General features: G+C 40.0%; 1 protein-coding gene across 2 annotated transcripts in view; it reads left to right on the top strand.

Annotated features, from left to right (window-relative positions):
• The window catches only part of LOC131788433 (protein unc-80 homolog), a 43,322-nt gene that overhangs the window by 519 nt on the left and 16,743 nt on the right, over positions 1 to 26,060 (top strand). The window contains exons 2-32 of one of the 2 annotated variants that reach the window (XM_059105519.2): positions 1,436 to 1,487; positions 3,248 to 5,390; positions 5,773 to 6,131; positions 6,665 to 7,039; positions 7,642 to 8,004; positions 8,575 to 8,929; positions 9,533 to 10,482; positions 11,055 to 11,193; positions 11,645 to 11,753; positions 12,482 to 12,554; positions 12,751 to 13,006; positions 14,798 to 14,878; positions 15,552 to 15,662; positions 16,019 to 16,119; positions 16,575 to 16,661; positions 17,062 to 17,145; positions 17,898 to 17,966; positions 18,679 to 18,717; positions 19,635 to 19,721; positions 19,902 to 19,998; positions 20,686 to 20,810; positions 21,359 to 21,433; positions 21,755 to 21,859; positions 22,496 to 22,540; positions 22,878 to 23,065; positions 23,565 to 23,643; positions 24,101 to 24,151; positions 24,470 to 24,559; positions 24,792 to 24,899; positions 25,220 to 25,339; positions 25,888 to 26,045. In XM_059105519.2, coding sequence (XP_058961502.2) covers positions 1,436 to 1,487; positions 3,248 to 5,390; positions 5,773 to 6,131; positions 6,665 to 7,039; positions 7,642 to 8,004; positions 8,575 to 8,929; positions 9,533 to 10,482; positions 11,055 to 11,193; positions 11,645 to 11,753; positions 12,482 to 12,554; positions 12,751 to 13,006; positions 14,798 to 14,878; positions 15,552 to 15,662; positions 16,019 to 16,119; positions 16,575 to 16,661; positions 17,062 to 17,145; positions 17,898 to 17,966; positions 18,679 to 18,717; positions 19,635 to 19,721; positions 19,902 to 19,998; positions 20,686 to 20,810; positions 21,359 to 21,433; positions 21,755 to 21,859; positions 22,496 to 22,540; positions 22,878 to 23,065; positions 23,565 to 23,643; positions 24,101 to 24,151; positions 24,470 to 24,559; positions 24,792 to 24,899; positions 25,220 to 25,339; positions 25,888 to 26,045 — 7,074 coding nt within the window. The remainder of the gene's footprint in view (positions 1 to 1,435; positions 1,488 to 3,247; positions 5,391 to 5,772; positions 6,132 to 6,664; positions 7,040 to 7,641; positions 8,005 to 8,574; positions 8,930 to 9,532; positions 10,483 to 11,054; positions 11,194 to 11,644; positions 11,754 to 12,481; positions 12,555 to 12,750; positions 13,007 to 14,797; positions 14,879 to 15,551; positions 15,663 to 16,018; positions 16,120 to 16,574; positions 16,662 to 17,061; positions 17,146 to 17,897; positions 17,967 to 18,678; positions 18,718 to 19,634; positions 19,722 to 19,901; positions 19,999 to 20,685; positions 20,811 to 21,358; positions 21,434 to 21,754; positions 21,860 to 22,495; positions 22,541 to 22,877; positions 23,066 to 23,564; positions 23,644 to 24,100; positions 24,152 to 24,469; positions 24,560 to 24,791; positions 24,900 to 25,219; positions 25,340 to 25,887; positions 26,046 to 26,060) is intronic. The other variant, XM_059105520.2, reaches the window with a different exon arrangement.

Raw genomic sequence — 26,060 nt, forward strand, 5'->3', positions numbered from 1 at the left:
TAAGCTTTAAAACTTAATCGTACTCGTTACGATCAAACGTTTCACGTACGCTTTCACGTACTGTATACCGTGGACATCGTGATAAGTACAGCCATGAGAGTATACTCCATTGCTTTCGGCCGTTTGCGTTGATCTTAAAAGAGCAGAGATCGTATAGTGATTTGTAATGCTCTTTTGGAAAATATGATAATTCGAAGATCGATTAAATATCTGATTCTTCTTGTGCGGTGTTTGCCAAGTGAACGCGACTTTTCCTAAATTTCAGACTTCCTTTGCACGTGCAAAAAAATGTTGTATTGCGTTAGGATTTAAGTGATGGGTTTATTTTAGACTGTGTGTTATGATTTGATGCAAACTAAATCTCTGTTTTTTATTCATATGGTCTTTATATTTTTATGATAGATTTCTAGTACACTGCATGCATACAGAGAAGCACTTTGTGCCTACTTGTGAAGTTGTATGTTAAGTTTTCAAGACAATCATACATATGCTGACCCTGAAAAAATGAGACATCTTTAAAAAAATTTCACAACTGATTTTCATTAAAGAATGTTATCAGAGTTGAGATCAGTTTTTTTTTACACAACATATTTAAAGATCAACACTCTGGGCATACTTGTGTGGACAAGTATGTTAAGCTACAGTTGCTGTAGTATCTTTAAGGATAGAATCTTAATGAATAGGGATTTTTTTAAATTAAAATACAGCATACCTGTGAAAATCAATTAATTGCTTGTTATCTCAGCCCTTCAACTCCCATGAATGTTCAAAACAGAATTTTCATTACAATATTAATACAATATAAGCAGACTAGTGATGAGAATAAAGAAAAATATCAATAAGGGGATTCTAAATTGATCCAATACCAAATTCTCCAAAATAAATGTATAGCAAACAGTAAGGAAAATTACTCATGAGATCTTGAGAGTTAAAGGGTTAACCTTTTAATTCCCGTGAGTGACCAAGAAAGAATTTCTCCTTACAATATCAATACAATGTCAACCAGATAAGTGATAAGAATATAACAAAATATCAATTTGGGGATAAAAAGTTGATCCAATACTAACTTCTCTGAACTAACATTATAAGAATTGTATGGTTGACATTTAGGAGAATTACAAATTTGATCTGGGAGTTAAAGGGTTAAGAGCAGTTCTTCAATATACACATGTAATGGTTATTGAACCAATTAGAGCACAATTTGGTCTGAATTGATACACTTGATTTCAAAATCAAACAAGTGTGCAGGGCGAGTTTGCTACATGTACCCAATAGTCTCTGATTATTATGCAAATAACTTTTATAGTTTACTATACTTCTATCTAAATTAAATATGAAAGTTGCATGTAGTAGCTGTAAGAAGTTTAAAAGAAAAAAAAATTGATGCTTTTACAAATAATCACAATTTTGATACATTTTTCCACTTTCATTGCAGTCAACTACTGAAACCAAAACTTGTGAGGAGAAATTATGAATCAGCCTGTTTGGTAAGACATCACCATTGCATATATTTTTATTTTGTAATTTTTTTAATTTTTGAAATGGAAATTTTACACAAGTGTTCCCCAGCAGAGAACTTTTGGTGTTCCAGTCTGGGGGGGGCACAGTTCACTCACTTTTGTCTTGAGGTGACTTTTAAGAAGTAGTTTCACTCTAACTAAGGATGGGTGCAGGCAACTGTTTGTGAAGCATTATTCACTAGGGTATGTCTGAGGGCCACAGTTGATTCACCTTTGTCTTGGGGTGACTTGTCTCTATATATTAACTTTGCCTTCATGGTGCACAGCTTCAAAAGCTAGGCATCCAGAGGCCTGAGATCAGAGTCTTCAGTCACCTGATGTCACTCTCCTTTAACTCTCTAACTCCCAAGATCTGATTGTTAATTCTCCCCTGTAGCTGCTGCACATTTCCTGGTAAATTAGTTATGAGAACTTGGTGCTAGATCAAGATAGCAGCTTCTACCTGATAAGTTTGAATATTCTCATCACCTGTTTCCTGAATAATGTATGGATTTGTAGGGAGAAGTTTTATGTCAATCACTTGTGGGAGTTAAAGGGTTAACAGTGCTCTTACATGTTGTTGCAACTGTTTTGGTTGCCAATTAGTAAGTGAAAAAGGTATTTGGCAATGAAAACTTTGACAAAAGTCACCAATTGGCAACCAACCGTTTAAAAAAAAAAAGGAAAAAAAAATTTGGAAAATTTATTGATCATTAGTCAAATTATTAAACAAACAAACAAAAACAAACTGTTTTGTAACTCCTAGGTACATTATATACCTAAAATGAGCAGTGATCTAAGCAAACTGTTTTTGTTTAGATAAACTTCATTTTATTTTACATGCAGCATTTAAGGCTAATGTTCAACTTTGCATCACAAAGTATGATGACTAAATATCAAGTGATTCAAGGTGTTGATTGCAACATGGAAGGTTTTTATACCAATATTTGGGCTTACTTTAGAATAGAGATGTTTCTCAGCTGAGCGATAAATCAAAATGGTATTAAACATGATTTGTTGTACACATGGTCTAAGCAACTTTGTTGTAAGTAATTTCTGCCTCCAGACATCAGAGCTTTTTCATTCTCTCTCTCTCTCTCTCTCTCTCTCTCTCTCTCTCTCTCTCTCTCTCTCTCTCTCTCTCTCTCTCTCTCTCTCTCTACTTTTGGAGGTGACAAAAATTTTAATTTTATGGCAACCATGTTACAATTGAAGGTTGCCAAAAGGCGACTTTTTGAAAAAATTGAACTTGGTGCCCTAGTGTATTAAAGCACAGGTTTGAGAAACTGTGTGCAACTGATCATTGGTGAAGAAGTTTCACTGTAACTATGGATGGACACAGGCAACTCTTTGTGGAGCATCAAGCGCAACATTTGGTTCTTTTTTTTTTCTGTTTCCAGGGTTCATCGATTTTTTTGCACGCATAAAAGGGTTTCCAAGTCTTTTTCCTGAAAAAGGACTTCATTATTTCTCTTGGTGTGGCTCTCTAAGTGAAACAGGGCTGAAACATGATGTGGCAATAGTGGATTCTTTAAATAGTAAATAACATCATGATAAAAAGTCAAACTACATGTTATTTCCAAAATTTAAGATGCAACAACTGGTATAGTGTATTTTTGCCATAGTGAAAATTGAAAAAAAGGCAAGCAAAGTCTGAAAAAAATCCAGTATCTTTATTTACATCGTCAAGAGCAACATATGTTTTAAGGTGAAAACCTTTGACTTCTTTTCTTTTCTCTTTTTTGTAGTCATTTGAGAGAATAATTTGTGAAAACCGAGTTCAAGATCTACAGCCCAGTTTAGCCAGTGCTGTGAAGAGCATAAACAGATGGCACCTTATACAGTCATCAGTGCCTTACATCCTTCAGTGCTGCTCCTTGCTTCTTTCAAACAGGGGGCGTCTGGGAAATATTGATAGACTTGGTAACGCAGAACGTGAACTCCTGTTCACACTTCACTGGATTTTGCTAGAAGGACCTCGTGTTTGCTGTGTTGTGGACACTGATAGCTTGCTCTATCCTCTGACCACCATTGAGCAGTTTGTGCATGAGCTCACACCTCATGTGTACCACATGCGAGAGAGCGACTTGACATTTAGACTAGAAAATGGAGTGGCCATTTGGGGACCCCTTTGGAAACACGAGAAGCCATTGATAACGCCATTTACATGTGAAGTTATATCAAAAGATGCTCACGCTGAAAATGACGAAAAAGGAAGTCAGTCCAGTTCTGCAGATCAGAGCACATCAGCTGACTCAAATTCAGAGTTTTCACCTGCCACCTTTTTCGATGTTGCTGTTTTGAAGTGCTTGTTGTCAACTGGCTGGGATGAAAATGGTGTCATGTGGGCACTGCGTTATCTCACTGCTTACCTCAAGAGAGAATTCAACCTTTGTGATCAAGCAACAAGCAGCGGAGCATCAGGAGAGATCAGAAGTGAAATTTCTGCTCAGGGGCCCACAGTTTTAACTGTAAATCCGGGCATCAGTGGGGAAGGAAGTTTAGTCCAAGGTAAAGACAGTGTAAAACCAGGTGGAGCAGAAGTGGAGAAGATCAACAAAGAAGGTAATGCGCAAAGTGGAAGATTGGGAGGCCAAAGTGCACCCAACGCGTCTTCAATTGTCACTAACAGTGTACAACTCACAGTTCCTCAAAGTGTAACAACCAATCCTAGTGGAGAATCACAGTCGGATAACCAGAGCACTTTAAAGATTCCAGATGGTTCTGATGAAGAAAGATCAGCAGCCCACGGAATAGAGCGCACAGGCTCCATAAGGTTGAGAATAAGGGTGCAATCATCCCCAGGGGGGGCAGCAGGGGGACGAGTGTTGACAGCCGTACCCTCACCGACTGGAGGCATGACCCAGCAAGAGGAGAAGACCATAGCCAATGACGATTCTCAAGATGTCTGCGAGACTAGGAAATTTCAGAGTACCAAAGTTTACATTAAGCCATCAAATGCCCTTCAAGTGCCCTTGGTTGGTACTGGAGATACCAGTATGCAACACGGTGGTGATCCGTTAGAAGCCAGTTCCGAGGCAAGGGATCTTCAAAGTGGACGTCTGAATGATGTTCTTACCAGTGTTTCTTCAGTTAATTCTACTAAAGAAACGGTTTTACAAACTGACCGTGTAGAGTCCTGCTATAGCGCCTCTCCAAACTATGATGGACAAGCTCAACCGGATCCTTCTCTGATGTATACAAGAAGTAAGGAATCGAGTAATCATGTAGCTTTTGAGAGCATGGTTTCGTATGAAAATGAAGTCCAGGAATTCCAGGGTGGACTGGTGCAAACCGGTGACGTAGCAAAAACAGACCAAATAAAGGATGAAGCAATTTTGAAGCGTCTCTCAGAGCATACAAATTCAAGTCACGCAAGCAGCAGCTCGGTTGAGAGCGAGGTCCAGCCGCTTCTTAAACCTCCCAGTATTGCAACAACAAACAGAAAAGCCCTGGCACTCCTAGGTCTGTGTGAAAATCCAAGAACATTTGTCAACCGCGATTCGCTCACAAAAATCGACCGGTACTTTGTGTTTCCAGGTGCAGCTGATTACATCACTATTGACGGCCGACTGAGTTCCCTAATGATCTTACAAGCTCTGTATAACATCACGCGCGAGAATCCTTCCGCATTAATCAGTGACATGACTCTCACCATTCTGCAGCAGTTGGTTACGATTCATCAAAACAAGAAGTCCAAGAAACGAGGGAGTTCTATCGAGGTCGATGATCGTACTGTTGCTGAAACACAGGCTGTGGGATTCCGAAGCCCTCACTCCGACAATATCCTTGGTAGACTGCGCGCTAGCTTCTACGGAAGGCCTCCAAGTTTCCTCAGTCTAGCAATGGGATGTCTAGTCAGTGTCGTCAAAGCCTTAGGATGTCCTTTGGGTAAATTAATGCTATTTTTCTTCCTTTGTCACTGTATTAAGTTATTGAACAGGGGCTTGGAAAAATTTCATCGGCTAGTTAGTTAAAAAATGGAAAATAGCGTAATTGTACTTTTTCCTTGTCGAGGCGGTTTTCTCTTCCATTCCATCGATTAAGCATTTCTTTTAGCACTTTTGCAGCACATTTGAAATGTCGACATGCTAAGATTAAAGGGTCCCTAGAGCGACGAAATGAGCCTTTGAATTCACCATCCTTCCATTCTCAAAAGCATTGCCCTCTTTCGTTCGATTACAGACACTCTTTGAAGCCCAATCTTTTTTTTAAATAGCTGTTGCTTCTGTACATCTGCAAACTAAATTTTAATCCTTCATCTCCGTTATAGGATGCGGAGATGGCTGCCGAGGGAACTCTGGTGATCGACTTCGAAACACAACAAACAAGCTCCTGACTCAACTCCTTCGCAGTGAAGAAGCTGCATTCAAATTGTGGCTCCAGCAATATGCGAGATTAGAACCTCACGAAGACTTGGTGGACTTCCTTCATGCCCTGTTGGGCTTCTGCGAGGAAGACCAAGAACAATCTGATGATGAGATGATGCCTGTCGCAAACTCTGACAAACCGATGAGAAAGAAAAGTCTTTTTTCTATGCCAGAAGGCGTCAATGGTGTCATTATTGGCAGCATTTTTAAGATCCTGCTCACCAGAGTGGCTGAGATGAACTTCCTTGAACTGAAAAATTTGGTGAGTTGTTTAACTAAACCAGATCTCTCACATCAGGTAAAACTCATCCTTAGGAGCGACCATTTTAAATAAAAGGGTTAGTGAAACACTCCGACAAAGGGCTAACATTCGAAACGTCAGCTTTAGGCAACCTTGACCCTCTAACTCCCAAGATCACAGTAGTGATTCTCCTTATTGTCTGTCATACAGTTCTCGTGATATTAGTTTGGAGAATTCGGTGTTGGGTCAACTTATAATCCCCTAATTGATATTTTTCTTTATCCTAATCACTTGTCTGCTTTATATTGTATTGATGTTTTAAGAAGAAATTCTGTCTTGGTCACTCTTATAGAAGTATCAGTAGCAGCAGCAGCAGCAGCAGCATTAGCAGCAGTAATAAAACTAGTAGGAGTAGTACCAGGATTAATAGCAGAAGCAGTAGTAGTAGCAGAAGCAGTAGTAGTAGCAGTATCGGTAGTAGCAGTAGTAGCGGTACTGAAATACTTAACTCCCAAACTCACACTTTTCATAAAAATATCCTTATTTCACTTTAGACTTTTTATGGCGAACTCCGGCAGCTTCTGAGGTTTGTAAAAGAATCGTATGGAAACATATTCTGGAAAGTTGCCTTGAGTGGACTTCGGGACTCAGCCTACAAAGAATCGAAAGATCAGCCAGATGCAAGCAAAACTCCTGCGCAAGATTCGTCCACTAAAAAAGTGTCGACTGTCAGGAAAACATCAGTGGCTAGGATGAAAGTTGAAAGAACTGCTACTTACAAAACTAAGCGCACTCTTTTACAGAAGCTTGTTCGGATCACATCAGAGAGCGCTGATAGCAGTGGCAGCCTAACTCGAAGTCTGAAGTTTTCGTCTGCTGTGGAATCCAGTCCTTCGGAGACAGCGTTGTCTCCGAGAAGTAAAAGAAAGGTTGGTTTGTGTGTATATTTGGACTAAAACAACGGTGCTAGAGTCACCTATTGTGTTATTCCCAACATTAAAAAGAACACATGAAGGTTTAACGTAAAGATTTCCGTATAATCACTTACTAGCTAACGACAACAATAAGTCCCTACAGAAATTTCACTTATTTTCAACCGCAAGTTTGTCTTCCGACAAACACAAAAAAATCGCCTATCCGCCGAAAAAAACCTGAAAAAAATAACAGTACTACACGGTACGTGGTAGTTGTTGTAGTTGTTGTGGGGTACTTAGGCAAAGGATGCTGACCCTTTCTTTCTCTGTTCCTCTCTCGTGACAAGACGATAAACCTTTTTCAGCTCTGAATTAACCTTCTTTCTTATTTCACACGTCTTTACTCACACTTTGTTTTCGACATTGCTGATCCGAGCAAGAACACGAAACGCGTGTTTCAAATGAACTTGAAAATAGCCAAGCTGACTTAAGAGTTATCTGTAGCGTGGTTGTAGAGTTCATGGTTTTGAGATTCGATTCTTTGTAGAGACCTAACATTTTTCTATTTCTCCCACGCTCGGGTCAAAATGAAAACATATCTCACTTTTAATACGTAGATATTCATCCGGAAGAGGCAAAAAGCTATGGGCACTCAATATGACAGTGATGAAGACTTGCTGGACACACCAGACACTCCATCAGAACAGCGGCCAAGCTTAAAACGCAAGCTCCTCAAGTCAAAGACTCCTAGTAGAAAGAAATTAGATGATATCTTCCCAATAACGAAGAAAGGAGACACGACGCCATCCACGTTGAGTGAACCTACTCTGCCCATTGATATAGTGGTTCATGAGTTTGAAACTAAACCTGTCGATGTGGAAGCACTAAGGTCTGGTATGGTCAGGTTTCGATTTCTCCTTCATGGTGGTCAGCCGGGTTCCATACCAGATCCAAAGATTTTGGCTTCCATGCTGGACTTGGTGAGTTCAGGATTAGCCATGTCATTAAAATGCACTGCATTAGGAGCGGGTATTGAAATCACGAAGGGGCAGGTCATTATTTATCGTCTTGGGGAAGGGTAGGGGAGGGGGGGGGGTCGGGTCAGAGGATTTTGGTTGTGTCAGTCAATGTTCTGTAGGCTCCCCCTCATATTCTGTTGGTGACGACTGATCCCTTCTCCGTTCCCCATGAAATCCATGTGTCTCCCTATCCCCCCCCCCCCCCCCAAAAAAAAAAAGAGGAGAGGATCCTCTGCCCACTTCCTGGAAATAATTATCTATTGGTTCCCACTAACTTTCCAAAATCCGAGCCTGTCGTAGTAAAAATAACCTTGAAGGTTTTATCACTGCCACTAAAGCAACCGTTAACCCTTTAACTTCCACGAGTGACCAAAACAGAATTTCTCCATCCAATATCAATACAATATCAAGCAGACAAGTGATGAGAATTATTATTATGTTATCAAACAAAACATTAGTAGTGTAAGATTTTCAGGGGAAGTCATTCATAACTGCGCCAGTGTTAAAGATCCCCTAACAATTACTCTTTAGGAAGCACCAGCTGTGGCTAGAGCATGTCTCTTGTTGGAGTGTTGCGTCCTTGTTCATAGATGCAACCAAGGCGAATGGCCGCAGTGGTTACGAGGCAGTCTTCCATCTCTTGCTCATCGTCGAGGTGGAGTCTCATCAACTTCTGCCACACCATTCATGTTCGCTCAGCGCCGTAACCTCGTTGCCATGCACGAAGCTGGTGTCCTGTTCCGTGAATGGGGTGTTGCTTTGGGCAAGAAACTGGAGCAGGTGTTGGCAAAAAAGAGGAGACATTTGCTGCCGTCCATCGACGAAGAGGGTGGGAAGACTGTCCTTACAGACATGGATGAAATGGAGGAAGACTTCCTGGACGAAGGTTTGCAGCAATAACTTACAATTAAAATCATATTTTTACGAACTGAAACGTAATATAAATACAAGTTTACTCTTTCACAGGAGGCCCGCCGGGCCAAACTGTGTGGCTGTTTCTCTGAATTTAAAGGCAATGTATGGGGATATGGAAAGCTCCATATCATATATAATTATATGTGCATGCACACTTACCATTCAACATACTTATTTTTGATGGAAGTTTTGTGTATTGTCAATCTTTTAGCTGAACATGATAAATTTCACGATTTGAAGATTTTGGTGGTTGATGTTTTCTTGAGCGACAACAAGTTTATGATAGTACATTACGATAGTTAATAACTTTTCAATCTTTCTATGCATTTTCTCTTAATTTCAGAAACTCAAAGGGTGGTAGTTTTTGTTAGTCCCTTGAAGTTGTTTAAGATTTGTACTGATTTTGATTATTTCAGCTTCGAAACTCCTAGCGGTGGCCAATTTACGTTATCAACTCAGTTGATAATGGCTGTGAATATATGAAAGTCATATATTTGCACTGCGGATAAAGACGTCAATATCCCTAAGTTTCCACCTACATGTAACATACTCTGCACGTTTTGTTTCTTTTCAGCCACTTTGAATGATTCAGTGAAAGTGTGTCCTTACCCTCTGTTGATGATCGCCTGCCAACTCCTGCTGGAAATCACAGCCTTCTTACGGGAAAGCCATGGTCTTTACTCGGTCAGCAAACCTGCAGGTAGACCCTTACATCGTTATAATATTCAAAGGAGACGCCAGAGTGTGACAAGTCATCGACGGTCTATGGCATTTTCTCCCGAAATGCATCAGCGTCGTTTGAGTAGTATCATTGGTGGAGGAGGAGAACGAATACGGCGAGCCAGTGCTTGGAGTCAGTCTTCTTTACAGACTGATTTCCCCTCCAGTCCAAGTCGAACCTTGCAAGAACCACCCATGATTACAGTCTCAGGGACTGATACGAACGCTAACAACCCAGACACAGATCAAGAAGGAAAGAAAGAAAGACGCGATAGTGTAGACCGAACGCGGAATCGCCACAGTTTGTACTTCCCACGGGTCAGTATTCAGAACTCACCTAAGACAGCGAAGCGGATAGCCAAGCGTGGTGGGATCGGAGGGGAGGGTGAGTCGGTGAGGTTCAGATCAAAATCCACCAAGTGTGACGCTAAGCATCTCAGTGTGGACGCGACGATGTTTGACGACGATGACGAGTCGGACGATGAAGATCTAACTCTGAATTTACCCTGGTTAAATGCCGTGATTCAGCTGAACAGCTCAACCGCGTTCCTGTGTGATCACCAAGGAGTTTGTCCTGTTAATTGTCACCAGCGGCAAAGCCGAAGCTGCACACGGATGGTGAAATCACTGAAGGCAGTTTACAGCACTTTGAACAAGAACGACAAAGCTTCCGACAAGCAGCCTGGCAGAGCGCATGGCATTCATGGCAGTCCGCTGATCAGTGCACCGCAAGTTGGTTCTGTGGAACAGGCGACTAAGAAGGAAAAGGAGGACACAGAAATGATACAATATATATCATCAAGCGTAAGTTAACAGAGTAGACTCCCACAGAGCATTTTAGTGCTTGAGAGCTAGAGTTGCAGGGAAAGAAACTTTTAAACTCATGCGGAATTTCATGTAACTTTTCATTGTTAATTTATAGTTGTTTTGAGATTGGTCGGAAAAAAAAGCGTAAAAAGTGCACGCAATAACCCCGAAAGGTAACGTGGGTAGTTTTCAGGTCACGGTTTCTTGACTTCATGATTTCAGGGGAATCGTAGAAGACTTCTCTGTAAGGACGAGGCATAGAGGGTTGGATTTTTTTTTTTTTTTTACTTTTCCCTCACTCATACCAAAATTAAGACACGTTTCACGATTTGTTTTGCCAAACACAATTAATACCTTTGGTTTTTCTTAAAAGAAATCATTAAACTGATCTTTTCCAAATTTAAATGTAGTTAAAAGGAAATCCAAGATGCACAGTAATTCTTGGAACCCTATTTTGAATTCGGCTTTTCACTTTTTGTTGGCAGATTTTCCTTTTGTTAAACTTTACTGTTTACTGATGTGGAGTGTGAGTCATCATTGTTGAGTTCTATTTTGTTGTTTTATTTCAGCTCGCAAGTTTGACTCATTGTCCATTCTCAGTAATTGCCAAGGCGGGTACAGTCATCGAAAAAAGCCACCTGATGGATACCTTGCCTGTAGTCTGGGAACTGTTGCTTGATGACGATCAACAACTGGTATCCTCTGCTGGTAAGGTGTTGAATACTGATCAAAATGATTCCGTTCTTTTTCATTTTTCATTTAAGTCGCGGAAGAAATTCAGGATTTGTTATTATTTACTTCGCTCCGTGATTAGTCGATAAAAAAAATTATTGCAACTTTCTAAACAAATCAGATGCCAAATTTAAATTTTTCCTGCACTTCAAGGACTTTGCTTGTTTGAATTTCTTGTTCCTAACCCCTTAAATTTTCGACAGTTAAAGCGGTCCTCTAGCGCAAATATGTTTAAAAATAAAAACTTAATTAAGATCAAAGGATCACAAGTTTTCAGTTTTTACAGGTATGAAAAAAATAGTAACGGTTTCGATGATGAACCTATTTATTCCAAAATTATTGACTCGAAATATGTAGGATAAATTTTCCAACAAACACATATAGCTGCTGATATTTAAGTATTTTTATTTTGTGTTACATTATATAGCTTCAGTCTTTCTTTTGACTGGAATACGTCTGCAGGACACGGTGGAGCAGATGCTACACAAAGAACTGACTTGTACTGATGCCAATGAAAGAGTCAAGTCTCTCCAGAGGTGGGTAAGAATTGCTACACTTACGGCCAGGAGATCAGCTGAAAGGCCCATTTGCCGACGTTCATTTCGAGCTCCAAGCTTTATGATTTTAAAAGTCGCCTATTGACGATCTACATGCAAAAATAACCTACATTGTATAAGTTGCCAGAACAGGAAAAACAAACCAAATGCAGTGAAGGGACATTTTGTGTAATATTGTTTACTACTTTAGGTAAATGTTTATCTCACTTTACCTACTGATATTGCCTAATAAAACCGTCGGTGCATGCCACTTCAACGGCGTGCATATCTCTGGAGCGCTAGATTTGATCGTACAACCACCGTTTGATTTGTCTGCTTTGGACAATTTTCCAAACTTTCTCTGTTGCAATAAAAATTGTCAAATGCGTGCGAAAAAAATGCTTCTCGGCTGGTATGACGCAGCGTTTTGTCTTAGCCAAGAGACTGATCAGACACTTTTATAAACTTCAAGCAGACTCGTCGAGCGTAGCACTCAAATTCTTGTCTGTGAATTAAGGATGTGAGAAGTCTGGACCTCTTTTGTAGAAGGATTCCCTACCACTCCTTTACGAGTAATTATTTATTCGACATAAATTGTCGAATACGTGTGAAAAAATACTTCTTGCAAATGTTAGATACAAGGAAAATTGTTCTCTGGGTTGAGAGTTGCTGCCATGTTTTAGGGAGTTTCCTTGACTTTCATTTGTTTATTTCTCCTTCAATTGTAGATTTGAGGTTTTGTGGCAATCCAGGTACCATGCTTGGCCTAGACTTGAGGAAGGAGCAAGACTGATTCTTAAGGTTCGGATGTATCCCTTTTTTTTCGGGAAGCGACGAATCCTTCTTGGGTTTTTGTTAGTGTTCTGTACGAAGTCATTGTGTCGAGTTTTTGATTAGTCAACGTTCAGAAGAAATGCTGAGGGGAGGGGGAGGAGGGTCATTCTTACACACTTACAGTGGAGTATATATTTCTCATTTTTATTCTTTTCCATTAAAGGTTCCGCCACCTAAAGTTGACTTCACCCTCCCCTCCCCTGCCGTTGGTATGCCTTCAAGTCACCCTCCTGACTGCCCTTGGGATGCAAGTCTCATCCTGGAAGAGCAGCAGGACAAAAAGAACCGAGATAAGAGAAAGATCCGCGACAATAGCAGCGATTTGAAGAAGCAACAAGAGCGATCTGAGTTCTTATTGCGAGCTATTCCGGTGTCAATGGAGACAACAGTTGGTGTAAATGTTTCAGAGGATGAAAAAGGTGAGTTACTTCAGTGTTTGTTCCACCTGTTTCAGCACAGGATACCTCGTTGTGTCTGCAAAAAAGAGCTTGGATTGTGATAAGCCATGGCAGAGATGACCATCCCTCTGTGTCAATGCCAGGGTTAATCTTTAGCCTTTGAAGTTAAGGTTAGATAAACAAAGCTAATTGTAGAGCCTTTAAATCTGCAGTATTTTTTTGAATTGAGAATTTATTGATTTTTCCAAAGTCCTATATATCTGTATTTGGTTGGAGCTTGGAGGACACGACCTGTATGTTATTACTCCACCTTGGAAGTTTGGCTTAAAGTTACTGTGAGATTTGATCTTTTAGTGATATACAAGTATCGAGAATGTCCTAAGTTGCTGGCCACGGCTGTATTTTATTCGCAGCTGCGGTTGTCCTCTCTTGAATTTATCGTAAAATAAAGTCTAAAATGAACTAGCCGTTGTCCGATCTTTGCACAATATGAAACAGATGCCCTGTCCTTCCTTATGTGACATACCAAGCAACATAACATCCCAAACGGGCGTTTCACAACCTCCAACAAGCCCTTGTTACCCAAACGTTCATATTACCTTCAATTGTGTTATGAGTTAGACAGGTTCGTCAGACAGTTGAATAGTGTGAATTTGAAGGCGACAGGGTTTCCACTTGCTTCGAGAAAAGTCATCTTTCCATAGGAACATGCACTTGTTTATTATAAGGGCATCACTCGTGACAAGGTTAGAACCTAAAAGGCAGTAGATCGGCAATAGCACGCAATGAGTCCGAAAATGTTGTTTCGAAATATGTGAATCACCTACAGTTAAAGTACGCAAACGTGTTTAAAGTGTTAATAAGAAGCATACACCTTGTGCATAATGATAAATCTCCAAAAGGTTGCGTTTGCATTCTTAAGCTGTTTAATTAATTCTGTCAACCTGAGAATAGTAAATACATAGTAGCATCTGTCCATTTTACTGTTCTGGGACAACAATGTGTTAGCTAACAAAATCAAATTGCCGTAATAATACCAGTAGTAACAGTGATAGCACTCTGACTTCCGTGAGCACGGCACAATCACTGGCACGCAGGATTGCAATTCATTATGCACATTAAACTAAAAAATTGCAAACAAAAGGCAACACGCGTATTAAAGTAAATATGCAAACATACCAAAGTGTAGAGCTGCGGTATTCTCTTATTTTTGTAATTAAAAAATAAGCCTTCTTGATACTTTCTCGCAATGAACATAATGTTCCACGAAATTGACATCAAGAGCATGAATATCAGCTGCAGTGTTTTTAATTGAGCTGGCATCAGCATTGGCCAAACATCATTCCCATAGCACAATCAGGAGCACCAGTAGTGGCGCAAACATTGGCAACCCAGATGGCACCTGCTCTGGCTTATGTTAATTGTAATAGCTGTATTACAAACTCCATTATAAGCGCTGGCATTGGCAATTAAGGTCGCACCAGTATTAGCTTCTTATAAGCATTATAGCATCATGAGGAACCCCAATTTTAGCACTTTTATAGCAATTATGGTGGCTTTTTATTCCTAAATTGACACCATCAAGAGTACCAACACTGGCACCATCATTGGTGGTACCCGTACCGAGTTACGTTCACCACGATGGCAGTATCACGAGCTCTAATGTAGACACAATCATTGGCAGTCACACTGGCACCAGCACTGGCTTAAGCACAGTAAAATCACTTGTACGGCACGATTATAAATCATGAAATAAGATTTACGCAAATCGCCATGTGCTTTGTTTTTTCTTGCTGCTGTGGATTTCAATAGAGAAGGATTCTCGCATGGACGTTTGGCATTACCACTTGGAAGGGACAGGAAACTCACAAGATGTGACGGGAGAAGATGGAGGTTTGAGCTTATAGAACATACGTATCATGTCTCTTCGGTACTCTCTCCACTTTTTTTTATTTATTTGTTTAGTGTTTTACAAACTAAAATGCATGCTTGTTTTGGAACAAGTGCTTAAAAGTCAGTGTAGGTATTAAAATTCATATTTCTTCGAATGGTTGAACAACAAGAATGGTGCTCTCACAGAGTAGACAAAATCCGGATAGTGTACCAGAGGTTATTCCCAGAGATTGCTCATTTTGTGTCAGCGTTACTCTGCCTGTCTTAGCTCTTATGGTTGGAAAATGGCACAGCGGACAATGACAGTTTAGCTGAGAGAGTGCCTCAACCAAGAGATGTTTGGGGACTTCAGAGGCTGTGATTATGCCCGCACTACAGGTTGACAAGCACGCCTTGGCTTGGTGTTTACGTGCTGATATGATACAGTGGATTTCAGCCTCCTTGCCAAGTGGGCGCGCAGTGTATCTTCTCCTTAAGACAACCTTGCAACATCAACATGGAACCGGATAAAAGAAACGAAATCAAAGCAATGACAAAACAGAACACCAAGCGTCTCTAGTATTTAGGAAAACAGAGAGTTTATTTTCAGTGGAATTTTTCACTTATATCCTTATATCCTTCAGGTTGAAATGTCGATATTTCTGTTTTCCTCATTTTATTTTTACTATTAAAGGTGAAAGTCAACAAGTAGAAGCTGAGTTATGGCCGCAAGCTGTGTCATCAGCCATTCCTGACATCATCAAAATGATGGATGACGTACTAGTGGATAGTGACAAAATAGCTGGTTAGTGAATAAGTTTGTTGCAGAGGGTAGTAATGAAGATGGTGAATTGATCGTCAAAAGAAGTGTTAAGTGAACTTAAGTTCATCATCGGTTTGGTTCACGCTGTAGCACAGAAGTCAGTGAGCTTGACTGCAACTGAATAGTTCCGGGTTCGACCCAGCATTTTCTAAGATTCACTTTCAATTCGCTGTTACCTTCCTATACTCTGGGATGGAGATAGGTTCTGTGAAAATAGAGTATCACAGCCAAGAACACAACGCAGAGACCTGGTCAGGGTTCGAGCTCGGAAGTACTTTTGTGGGTTAGGGGGCGTAAACTGGGTTACATCATTCTCAACTCCTGTGTTTCATCCGCAGTGATGGAAGTCGCCCGTCGTCTGGTTTGGAGGTGCTTAGTGGATGATCCAGTTCTTTTCTTTAGAATTATTTTGGAACAAGTGACTAAGAGGGACAAACAGGTTCGTTGGACTGCTTGCTTTGTTGTCTTTCTTTCCATGCCCACTTATTTCATCTTAGTTAATTTTTGATGCGTTTTTGTTTCTTTGCACAGTTACAGTATGAGGTTTTCTTCCTCAACAAAATTTTTGTTAAACAGGGTACCACTTAGCAGTAGTGGGAACACTGGTAAACCTGTAACCCTTATTTAATAAAGTCAAACAAATAATGTAAATCAAACAAAGTACGTTTCTAAGTCTTTGGTGTCAGTGGGCAAATGCGTTGGAAAGTTACAATCAATGTCAAGGAGTTGAACTTAGGACTATCCAGAACTACATCCATCAGGTGAACAAAGAGGAACTCGAACCCTAGACCTCTGTATTGCAAGTTCGACGCTATTACCGCTCTGTCACACTTTAATGCGACAAGTTAATGTTTCCCCCGTGTTCACAAACGTTATTTGATTTTTTTGAATCAGGAGGAACACATCTCTCTTCTAAGGAAGCTGCTTCTTTACATCACAGAGCTGCCACAAGCATCGTCTAGATTTCTTATAAACAATCTGGTTAGTAATGGATCATGGTAGTGTCGAGTTTGAATGCGTTTGGACTTCTTGGTTTGCTATTGAATTACGTTTTATTTCCGCGGAGCTAAGCTTCGCATCTGAGCTGAAGTCCAGATTTGGTAAAATTCAACTCGAATGATACATCTTAGTTCCCTTTCTTTTTCTATTTATTTGGAGTTTAAAGATCGAAAAGCTGGATTCGTGCCCTTGGTCCCCTTGAAAAAGCTTAGGAAACCATGATGGTCAACATCTTCACCAGTGTGCAGCCCAAACCAACTATGAACAGTATCCCATGAACGGGGGGTGTAGGTCTCTGATTACTCTATATTGTCTGTATCGTTGTACAAGTCAGAACTTATTGTCTTTACCTTTGTATAACATGCAGTCTGTCTCTTAACAGATCGGTGTTGCCATGTATTATGCAAGAACTAACAAGCCTGGTTCCCAGGATTCGCTTGCCTTGGTGTTGTCGCTGCTCTGGCAGGTTTGAGGCATAAAATTGTCACGATAAAAAGATGCAGATGTTATTTTTAGAAACCACATCAATTTTGTTCTTTCCTTGAGAAAATACGTGTGAAATTAGGATACTGATCATGATTTGAGATTCCAAAGTGTTTTAAGTGTTTACTTCGTTCGATTTTTTTTTGCATTTTCGACACAGATTTATTCTCAGTAGTGCTTTTTAGTAAATATTCTTGCGAAACCCCTTTGAGCTGTTACAAAACACAGAGTACCCACACCTACCAGGACAAATACCCGCATTCTTACCCGACTGTGAGAGTCAAGTAGGTAATTTAGTGTTAACAACTGGGTTGAAAACGTAAATTAGCCACCGTAAAGGGTAAAAAAGCTGACGTTTCGAGCGTTAGCCCTTCGTCAGAGCGATTGGACGAAGGGCTAACGCTCGAAACGTCAGCTTTTTTACCTTTTACGGTGGCTAATTTACGTTTTCAACCCAGTTGTTAACACTAAATTACCTGCTATACTCTCCCACCGACGCAGCACCACAGTTTCTTTAGAAACTTACCCCTTTATTCATTTGTGAGAGTCAAGTGTTTACTTCATAGTACACCACAAAGAGCCGGTGAAGAATTTGGATAAGCATGATCGTTAGGAAGTGATTATTTAGGGGATGCTCCCCTGATGTTTCCCAAAGTTCTAAACTTATCGTTGGATAAGTTAGCTCTGAGATCTCGGGATTACAAGGCTTGAGGTTCACTCCATTTTACTCCACAGGCAGTGCCAAGCGTGCGGGGATTTTTGTTCAAAGATCTCAAGCAGTGTCTACGGAAAGAACATTGCGATGTGAGTTGATTGATTATTACTTTTCAGTCAGACAGGGCGTTACGTGGGTTTTTTGAGATCACGCAAGCCAATTTTTCTTGACTCGCTTTTCATATGTTAGGTTTGAATGGTCTCATTTGAGTGATGTCAAAATTAGATACAGTCTAACGCTTCATTTGAAAATACATCCAACAAATGCAGGTTCTGCAGTTAAATAACAATGAAAAAGTTCAGAAAAAAAAATGACAGGCAAGTATGCCATACATGTTCAAATTTACGAGAGGTAACAAAATATCATTAATACTTGAACCCAGCCCTTCTTTAAGTAATGAAAAACAAGAATTCCGTTGAGAAACATGATTTTTGTGTTCATTTGATTTGCTTTTCTGGTACAGTTTTTTTTTCGTAGTAATTATCCTAAAGTGGTTTCTAGGAGGTCTCCTCGTCCTATCATTCTGTTTCGTTTGTATAAATATGAACGTTAAGTGGCCAATGAATGATAAAATGATGCTTCGGTAACTCTGAAGTTTTACCGAAAAGAAGTTGGACTTGAGCATCTGGTAATAGGCTCTCATTATCCAATATTGAGATGATAATTAAGTTAACAGATTGAAGGACACTTCATAACCAGCTTCAAGCAGTGTTAACGATGGCCAGGCCCTAAAATTGACTTCAAGTGTCCTCCACAACTTTTTTTTGTAACATTTCCTATGTATTTTTTTTTTTCAAACAGAATGCCTTACGTATCAGCTCGAACGTTCCTGGCGCCAAGGTAATACATTGTTTGGTTATTAAACTGACAGATGTCTTGTTTTTGTTTTTGTTTCTGTGTGTTTGTTTGTTTGTTTTTTTGTGGTATTCAAATCCTATAAACAATGGTAAAATAAACGTCAACTCTAGGTTATAAGGTTGTGAATTAAAGGGATCGTATTATCGCATGAAACACGGATCCATTCACTTTCAAGAGAAGAGAGCATGTATCAGCCTTCAACCCTTTACACCCTAAGATCAGTATACATAGTCTCCATACTGTTCTCTATAAATTTCCTAAGGTGCTGAGAAGGAGAATTTGTTGAACAATCAAAAGCTCCTGTACTTGTTGATCATTTACATTATTCTCGTGACCTTATGTATGATTAAGGGATGATATTGTAAGGAGAAATTAGATGCTAATCACTCTTAGGGGTTAAAGGGTTAATATATGGCACGTTAGTCCTACGGTAAATCTGAACGTTCTGATTGGTTCTTACTTGGTCGAACTTTTGCCATACGGACTGTTTTCACGGAAACGGTCATAAGCCGTGCATTTTTGATCGCGAAAGCCAGCAAATTAAGTGAAATAAATTTGATGGGAGTGCCATAATTATGGTGAGCTACTTACTAACCTTCCTTTTTCGAACCTTACGTGGGAATGATGGCCTTCGGTCGTTTTGTGCGAACTTCGCTGTGCTCGGTCCTCATTGTCACGACCTCGGGCCAATATTCCACTGAACGGCCCTCGTGCTCGGTCAGTAACACATTATTACTTAGATAGTGCCGGAATGAATTTTTTCTTCACTACGCCTTCAGCATATAGAAAGAAGTCTGTATATGTTTGTGATTTTGTTGCGAGAGCAAGAGTTCCCTTCTTTGTTTGTTTTACTCTTTCATTTTATATCGAAATTTCTTTTTAATTTATGTTTCTTCCAGAAACTTTGCGTGATTCTTCCCGATCAAGAAAACGATGAAGAGGAGAAAGACCAGGAGAAAACCAAAGAAACAGTTCCCGTTCATGATGTAAGATATGTAATAACTTTTCAGTCTTACGATTTCCAATTAGTTCAATTTTATGTATGATGTGGAAAAAGTATTAAATGAAAACCGGATTTTAACTTGAAATCAGCAATTTTTTCCTATTTAAGATAATGCCTTTGGGGGCATGCAAACAATCACAACTTACAAAATATGTATTACTAGGAAATGACATTTGGCAATGTCCTAGAAGCGTTTAAGTCACGGTACCAAGACTCTGGCAGTGAAGGGAAAGAGTTGTATCTCATTGACAAGAAATCAGGTAAGAAGTACTTTTCGGGATTCACAACTCGTAGTAAGGTGCAATCTTTTAATATCGTCACCATTCTTGCCTTATGTAACTCCCCAGAGTGTTTGTTTGACTATCAAATGAATTTTTCGCTGTCGATCTAAAAAGAAAGTCCTTCAGAGATTTGATGTTCTTTAAAGTGAAATTACATTTCTCGACATCTTTCACCGCTAGGTTTGCCTTGTCTCTAGCAAGGTGTCATTGTCTCAAAGAATCCTTCTATGATTCGGTGTAACCAGAATTCTGAGTTTAGCAAACGGAAAAATGAAACTGAACGTTACTTTTTGCTCTTCACTTGTGAGGCTGTTTTGATGCGTAGAGGAAGACAAGAGACATTATTTTTAAAGCTTAACTCATCGTCATTTATATCCCAACTTTATGCAACTTGAAGCGACTGTAAATGCATAAACATAAATATTCAGTGGTGCTTAAATTGTTCAGGTGCTTTTAGGAAGACAATTAAATATATGTTTAAATAAAAAGGATGGTTTGGACAAATTAATCACCCCGAGATATCTGTCCAAGCCGCTTCCTCGGCGAAAAGTCAGCATCGGTAAGCTACGGAAAAATGGCTTTGTTTCTTTTCCTGAACAGGACAGCGAGGTCAGGCTTTGGAGCCAGGGGAAATATTCGCCTAATAATTGATGTAATTCCTTTCAGATCAGATACTCGAGGAGAGAGACCACGTACGAGATGTGTACACTCACCGCAAGGGATTTCCAAGTCCCATGTTGATGTTGGACTTTTTAGATCAAGAATTGGCGTTTAACAAAAGACAATCACAGGTACAGGAACGGAATTACAATCATTTGCTCATTTGCTTGAAATACTCATCACAATAGTCGGTCGATGAGAGACAGGCACAGGTACACCCTTACAGCTTGAAAGGGAAAATGCTCTAAGGTCATGAACTAAAATGAAGATAGCAGATGTAATCAAATTGATTTCCGGACAAATTGAAAATAAATGTCTGGTTAAAATGAAACTCTAATAACCGAAGTCTCGTCCTGGTCACTGTTAAGCATAGTTCAATTTTTTTTCAAATATGACGCAATTTTTAGAACGTTTTACACCGGTCCGTAACGATTATCCGCTTCTAACAGATTTGAAACAACTACAAAGCCCCGTTTTCCAGGAAGTTCTTTGCAGTTTATTCGGTAAAGAATCCCATCTCATACTCCCACTGGTTGAGGGTAAAATCCTCTAAAGAACTTAACACTTTTTTGACATCTGTCCAAGAATATTTATATGATGCAATCTAATTCCTTCTCTATCACCTTTCCTCCATTCTTACTTCACTCTAACCTAGACTCCCGTCTATTCTTTTTCGTAGGCGTTTACAAACAAGATCGCTGAGATTGGACGAGTCCTTCTGTCGTCATCCATACTTAACGCGTTACCCAATCAGGTAACGACAACGTAATTACAGCCTTCAACAAATATCAGGGAACACATGCTGGAGAAGTATTTTTATTAACCACTGTACCATCGAACACTCGTTCCTAGTTTTCTCTTGTTATCTATCCGTCCTTCCTCCTCCCCAGTCCCATTCTCCTTTATAGCAATAGTGGACATCAACATTACATAACAATGGTTTAGAGGGAGATATTTTGCATGTCTGCTTTTCATTGAAAAAAGAAAGGGAATGCCAAACATATGGACGATTTAACACGATGTGGGAGTGATTGTTCTTAATCCTCTCTTTTTTTTATTTTCTTTTTTTTAACAGAAACACATCTCTTTTCTTCACGGAGAGTTTAGTCGTCAAATCTCATTTCCACGAAAAGCTCTTGATTGTGATTTTTCTCTTTATGCTGGTGGCACCAAGGGATCAGTAAGAACACATATCATTGTAAAGTCTAATCCACTTTGAACTCCAGACGCCTTGGAGGGCAATAACGTTTGTTAAAAGTGAAACCGTGGGTGCAACGTGCCAAGTGGCCTGTACTGCCTGAACTTATCTTCGTTCTTGTTGCTTTAAGCGACCGGGTGTATACTCCGCCCCCTGGAGTGGGATAGTGGGATGCGGGCCCATGTAATTTTACCCCCTTTCCCCCCCCCCTTCCACTTCTTTCCCCGGACTCTTCGTGAGGTTTCCTGGACAGTTCCTAGTACCAATCAACATTGTACTCCACTGGCCGGCAGGACGTATAGAGAAAACTTGGAGACTTCTCCAAAACACTTTCCTCTTATTTTCTCTTTAAGGAGAACCCATTCATATGTGAGCTTTAATTGTGGAAAATTATTTCTTAGCCCTAACCCTCTTGGCTGTTTGTATCGGTTGGAGAGGAACGTAACGCTACCGCGTTCTTTTTTTTTTTTTTTGCTCAGGAAACGCTGAAACGAATGCAGTCAAGTTAGAATTTTACGGAAACCGCATAGCATAGACATTCTCATGTAACATTTATGTCATTGTTGATTGCTCTTTATGTTGAGAAAATACAGACAAATGTGTTTATTTTCATTTCAGGAACTTGCCGCCCTTGATGTGATTCATAAAAGTGTGTGGGTCGAGGTAAGACAGATAGTGATTAAATTCAGTGATATACACGTAAGTGATAGGAATTGATCTTTGGATGCCCACTGTGACTAGCTTTGGTTTACAACTTCAGCGGTCGACGTAGAAAGGAGTGACCCACATGAGAGCACTTATCATTTTGTGGTCTTTAAAAGCAATAAAACAGTCTTGGGGTCTACAAAAGCTTTCGAGCGCTTCACATCACTGGCGAAACTTGTTAGCTCAGAAATCAATAGTCAGTACATCTTTTTCACTGTCAGCAGTTCTCTGTTGCCCACGTTAGAAAGCGAGATGGATATTTCATGACTAACCCAAGGCATTGTTCTGTTTTCAGCTGATAACGTCACTCTTTCAGTCCATGTACACGGATTTTCCGTGGAGTTCTGCAGACCTGAATCTCTTTCTGAACGTTATTAATGGCGCCATTTTGCTTCACTGTGAAGACGGTGCCATGCTGCGACTTTGCTTGGCGTCTTTGATAAACATTGCCGTTCACTTTAGTCACATATTTGCTAGTGATGGGTAAGGAATTATTTGTTCCCTGGTTTGCATATCTTAGGAAATTAAGTCTGTTTTTGTTATCCATCGTCGGCCTTTCCTGACTGTCATTAATTCTGCTGTTTACCTCTCGTAAGCGGCAAAGCAGAGAAGAGTATTTGGGAGACAAACCCCAACGATGCGCAAAATGTCTCGATGCGCAAAATGTTTGGTCTCCCGATCTTGTCACAAATTGGATAATTAGAATTGCGCTTGGCGAAATGATGTTTTGGAAGACTCTTTTGAACAACTGTTTAATTATGTATAGTAAAAATTTAAAAAATCGATTTCAGTCACACTGAACAGTTTGAAGATTGCAAATAGGTTAGCATGCGCCAACTAAATGAGTGAATGGATGGTGGATTTGATAATCTGAGTTGGAGTGTGCGCCTATTTTTGTAAATGATACGCCCCTCTTCGCGGTAATGCCCTGTACAAGACTTGTCCTTTCCGTGGCGTTGATTTCAAATATATCTTATTTTAGGTATCAGCACATATTTCCTTCACTTCTTCAAGTCTATTCACATCACCAGTCTAATGAAATGGTCACCACTGCTATTGAGGTTGGTGATAAATTGCTATCTTCCTTTAACCTTTAAAAAAGCATCATCATTTGGATCATCCGGGGAGGGAAGATGACTCTTTTGCAAGGGTTATATAGATTTGAAAAAGCTTTTGGTCCGACATCTGGTTTAGAATCAACCGTTCCAGACCGAGATTGGGTAAAAGTTTCTTATGTCTCTTGGGATACACAAGTTCTGATCTGAAAGAGGTATATGAAATTGTTGAATTAGATTGGCGGGGCGTTAAGTTTTAAGGAAGCACATTACACTTCTCTACGGTAATTTTTCACGAGCACCTCATCCACCCTCCAGCTCTTGAAGAAGAATTTCAAGCACAAAAAACAACAACAACGATTACAGTGAATAAAGTCTTCGTGTTATATCAGACTTCAACATTGTAAATAATTGTAATTCCTCAATCTAATTAAGTGATTCCATTGGTTTTTATCATTCTCAGTTTGCGATGAAGCAGTTCTACATTTTGCACCAAAAGCCGTGTCTGCTACAGGTGAGTTATATCGAGTCTTGCCACAATCCAGCATAAGTGCAGTTCTGTTAGCGACAAACCTCTTCTTAATCTACCGCGTACACAAAGCTCCCATAATGTTATTGGTTTTCTCCTTGCGAGTCAATACAACCCTTTTCATTCAATTCAGTTTACGGTCGCTTTCTGCGGAACTTGAATTCTTGAATTCTCTATGTTGTCGATGGTGTTTTAACTGGTTGAGAAGCTCGTTTAGACGAATTCTTCCCTAACGATTTAAAGGTTGCCCTAGCGATATTGAGAAAGAGGACCAATCAGTTTTTCTTATCTTCTTCATCGCAGCTCTTTGCCAGTGTAGCACCGATACTTCTTGTAGAGACGAGGTCCGATGCAAATGAGGATGAAGCAGATGATGAAGATCTTTCTGGCAAAGTAAGTTTCCCAAAACGATGAACCATGTTACCAAACACCAAGTTGTCTTTAGTCAGAATCTCAGGACGTTGCAAAAGGAAATTTTAATGCGGGAGATTATAATTATGTGGTTTGCACAGCACACTTTTTTTTCAAGTTATCAGGAACTGAAAAATTTCCTCAATCCACTTTTCATTGTGACTCTCTTGAGCCTTGATCTCTATATGTAACATTTGCGTGTCCTCCAACGCAGATCCCTCCCAAATGTCTGTTTAATCTGCTGACGTCATTAGACAAACCGTCACCTGACAGTCTTGAGGTGTTAGACCTGGTGCGAGCCGAGAAGCCGCTGAAACCAATGGTGAGAAATTGTTAATAGTCTCCCTTTTGGTGACTTTTTTTCATTTTTCAGATACTGAATAGAGTTAGCCATAATTTGAAGTGTTGATTATTTGAAGATCTTAGCAAAGAAGTAGCTCGCCCATCCAAAATAGTTTGTTCCATGATATTTCTTCTGTGACCTGCAAACCTTAATGTCATTAAACCCAGTTTTCTCGTTTCGCATCCAAGCGCATCAAACGTGGCCAATTTTCGCTGTCTTTACCAGAACGCGTGCTAGCCAGCCGGTGATCATTAGTTATTTTTAGCTAAGCTAATAGTTTCTATTTTTTTATGTCGCAGGATTCATGTTACGAATCGTCAAATGACCCTCCTGGTGTTAGTCAAATTGACACCGCAGTCCGCCTGTGCGTTACCGTAGTGAATTTCGCGCCGGAATCAAAGAGAGCTGTACAAATGGTGGTATGTCTTTCTTCTGGATTGTTTTTGTTTTTGGGTAGTCATTTATGGCTGATAGAGGAATTTCCAATTGAGAGTCGAAAGTAATCTGGATTTGCTTTAATGTTGCTTTAGTTCGTTGTATGATTTGTTTAGAAAACCTTGTCACATATGATTTCCCAGCTTCGAGCAGGTAGCTTGTTTTTACATTCTTGTCGCCTTCTTGTAATGTTCTCCGTTTTTTCTTATTGGATGTTGTGATGTTCTTGGTCGGTTTTGGGTTAACAACACTCAATCGAATTGCGCTCTACAGTATCTGTCTAATAGGTTGGCTGAACGCTTGTAAATAGCAGTTGCAACTGAGTTTGCGTCTGCCTCTCGTGGCCAAGGTAAAACTGCAATGGACCAGCATCCTTTACAGGGAGGTGTAGCAGTACTTCCCTCATGCAACTGACTTCGTAAGAAGCTCTGGCTTTCACCTCAGGCTAAAAGACAAACTTCTCTTATGAGATTCTCGCAGGGTCGGAAACTTTCCTTAACCGTTCATTGAAAAAAGAAAATTTTGTTCGCAGGTGGTACTGTCTGCCATTTTGCCACACTACCTGAATTACCTCAGAACAGATAGCAGTGCTCCTGATAGTGAAGAGAAACTGAAAGCAGAGCTGACGGGGCTTACCTCTCTTGTCACCTCCATAAACGTTTTGATTAAGAGTTCAGAAGTACTGACAAGGTATTATTATAGTTA

This window comes from Pocillopora verrucosa, chromosome 6 (assembly GCF_036669915.1).
Source record: "Pocillopora verrucosa isolate sample1 chromosome 6, ASM3666991v2, whole genome shotgun sequence".
NCBI classification, from domain to species: domain Eukaryota; kingdom Metazoa; phylum Cnidaria; class Anthozoa; order Scleractinia; family Pocilloporidae; genus Pocillopora; species Pocillopora verrucosa.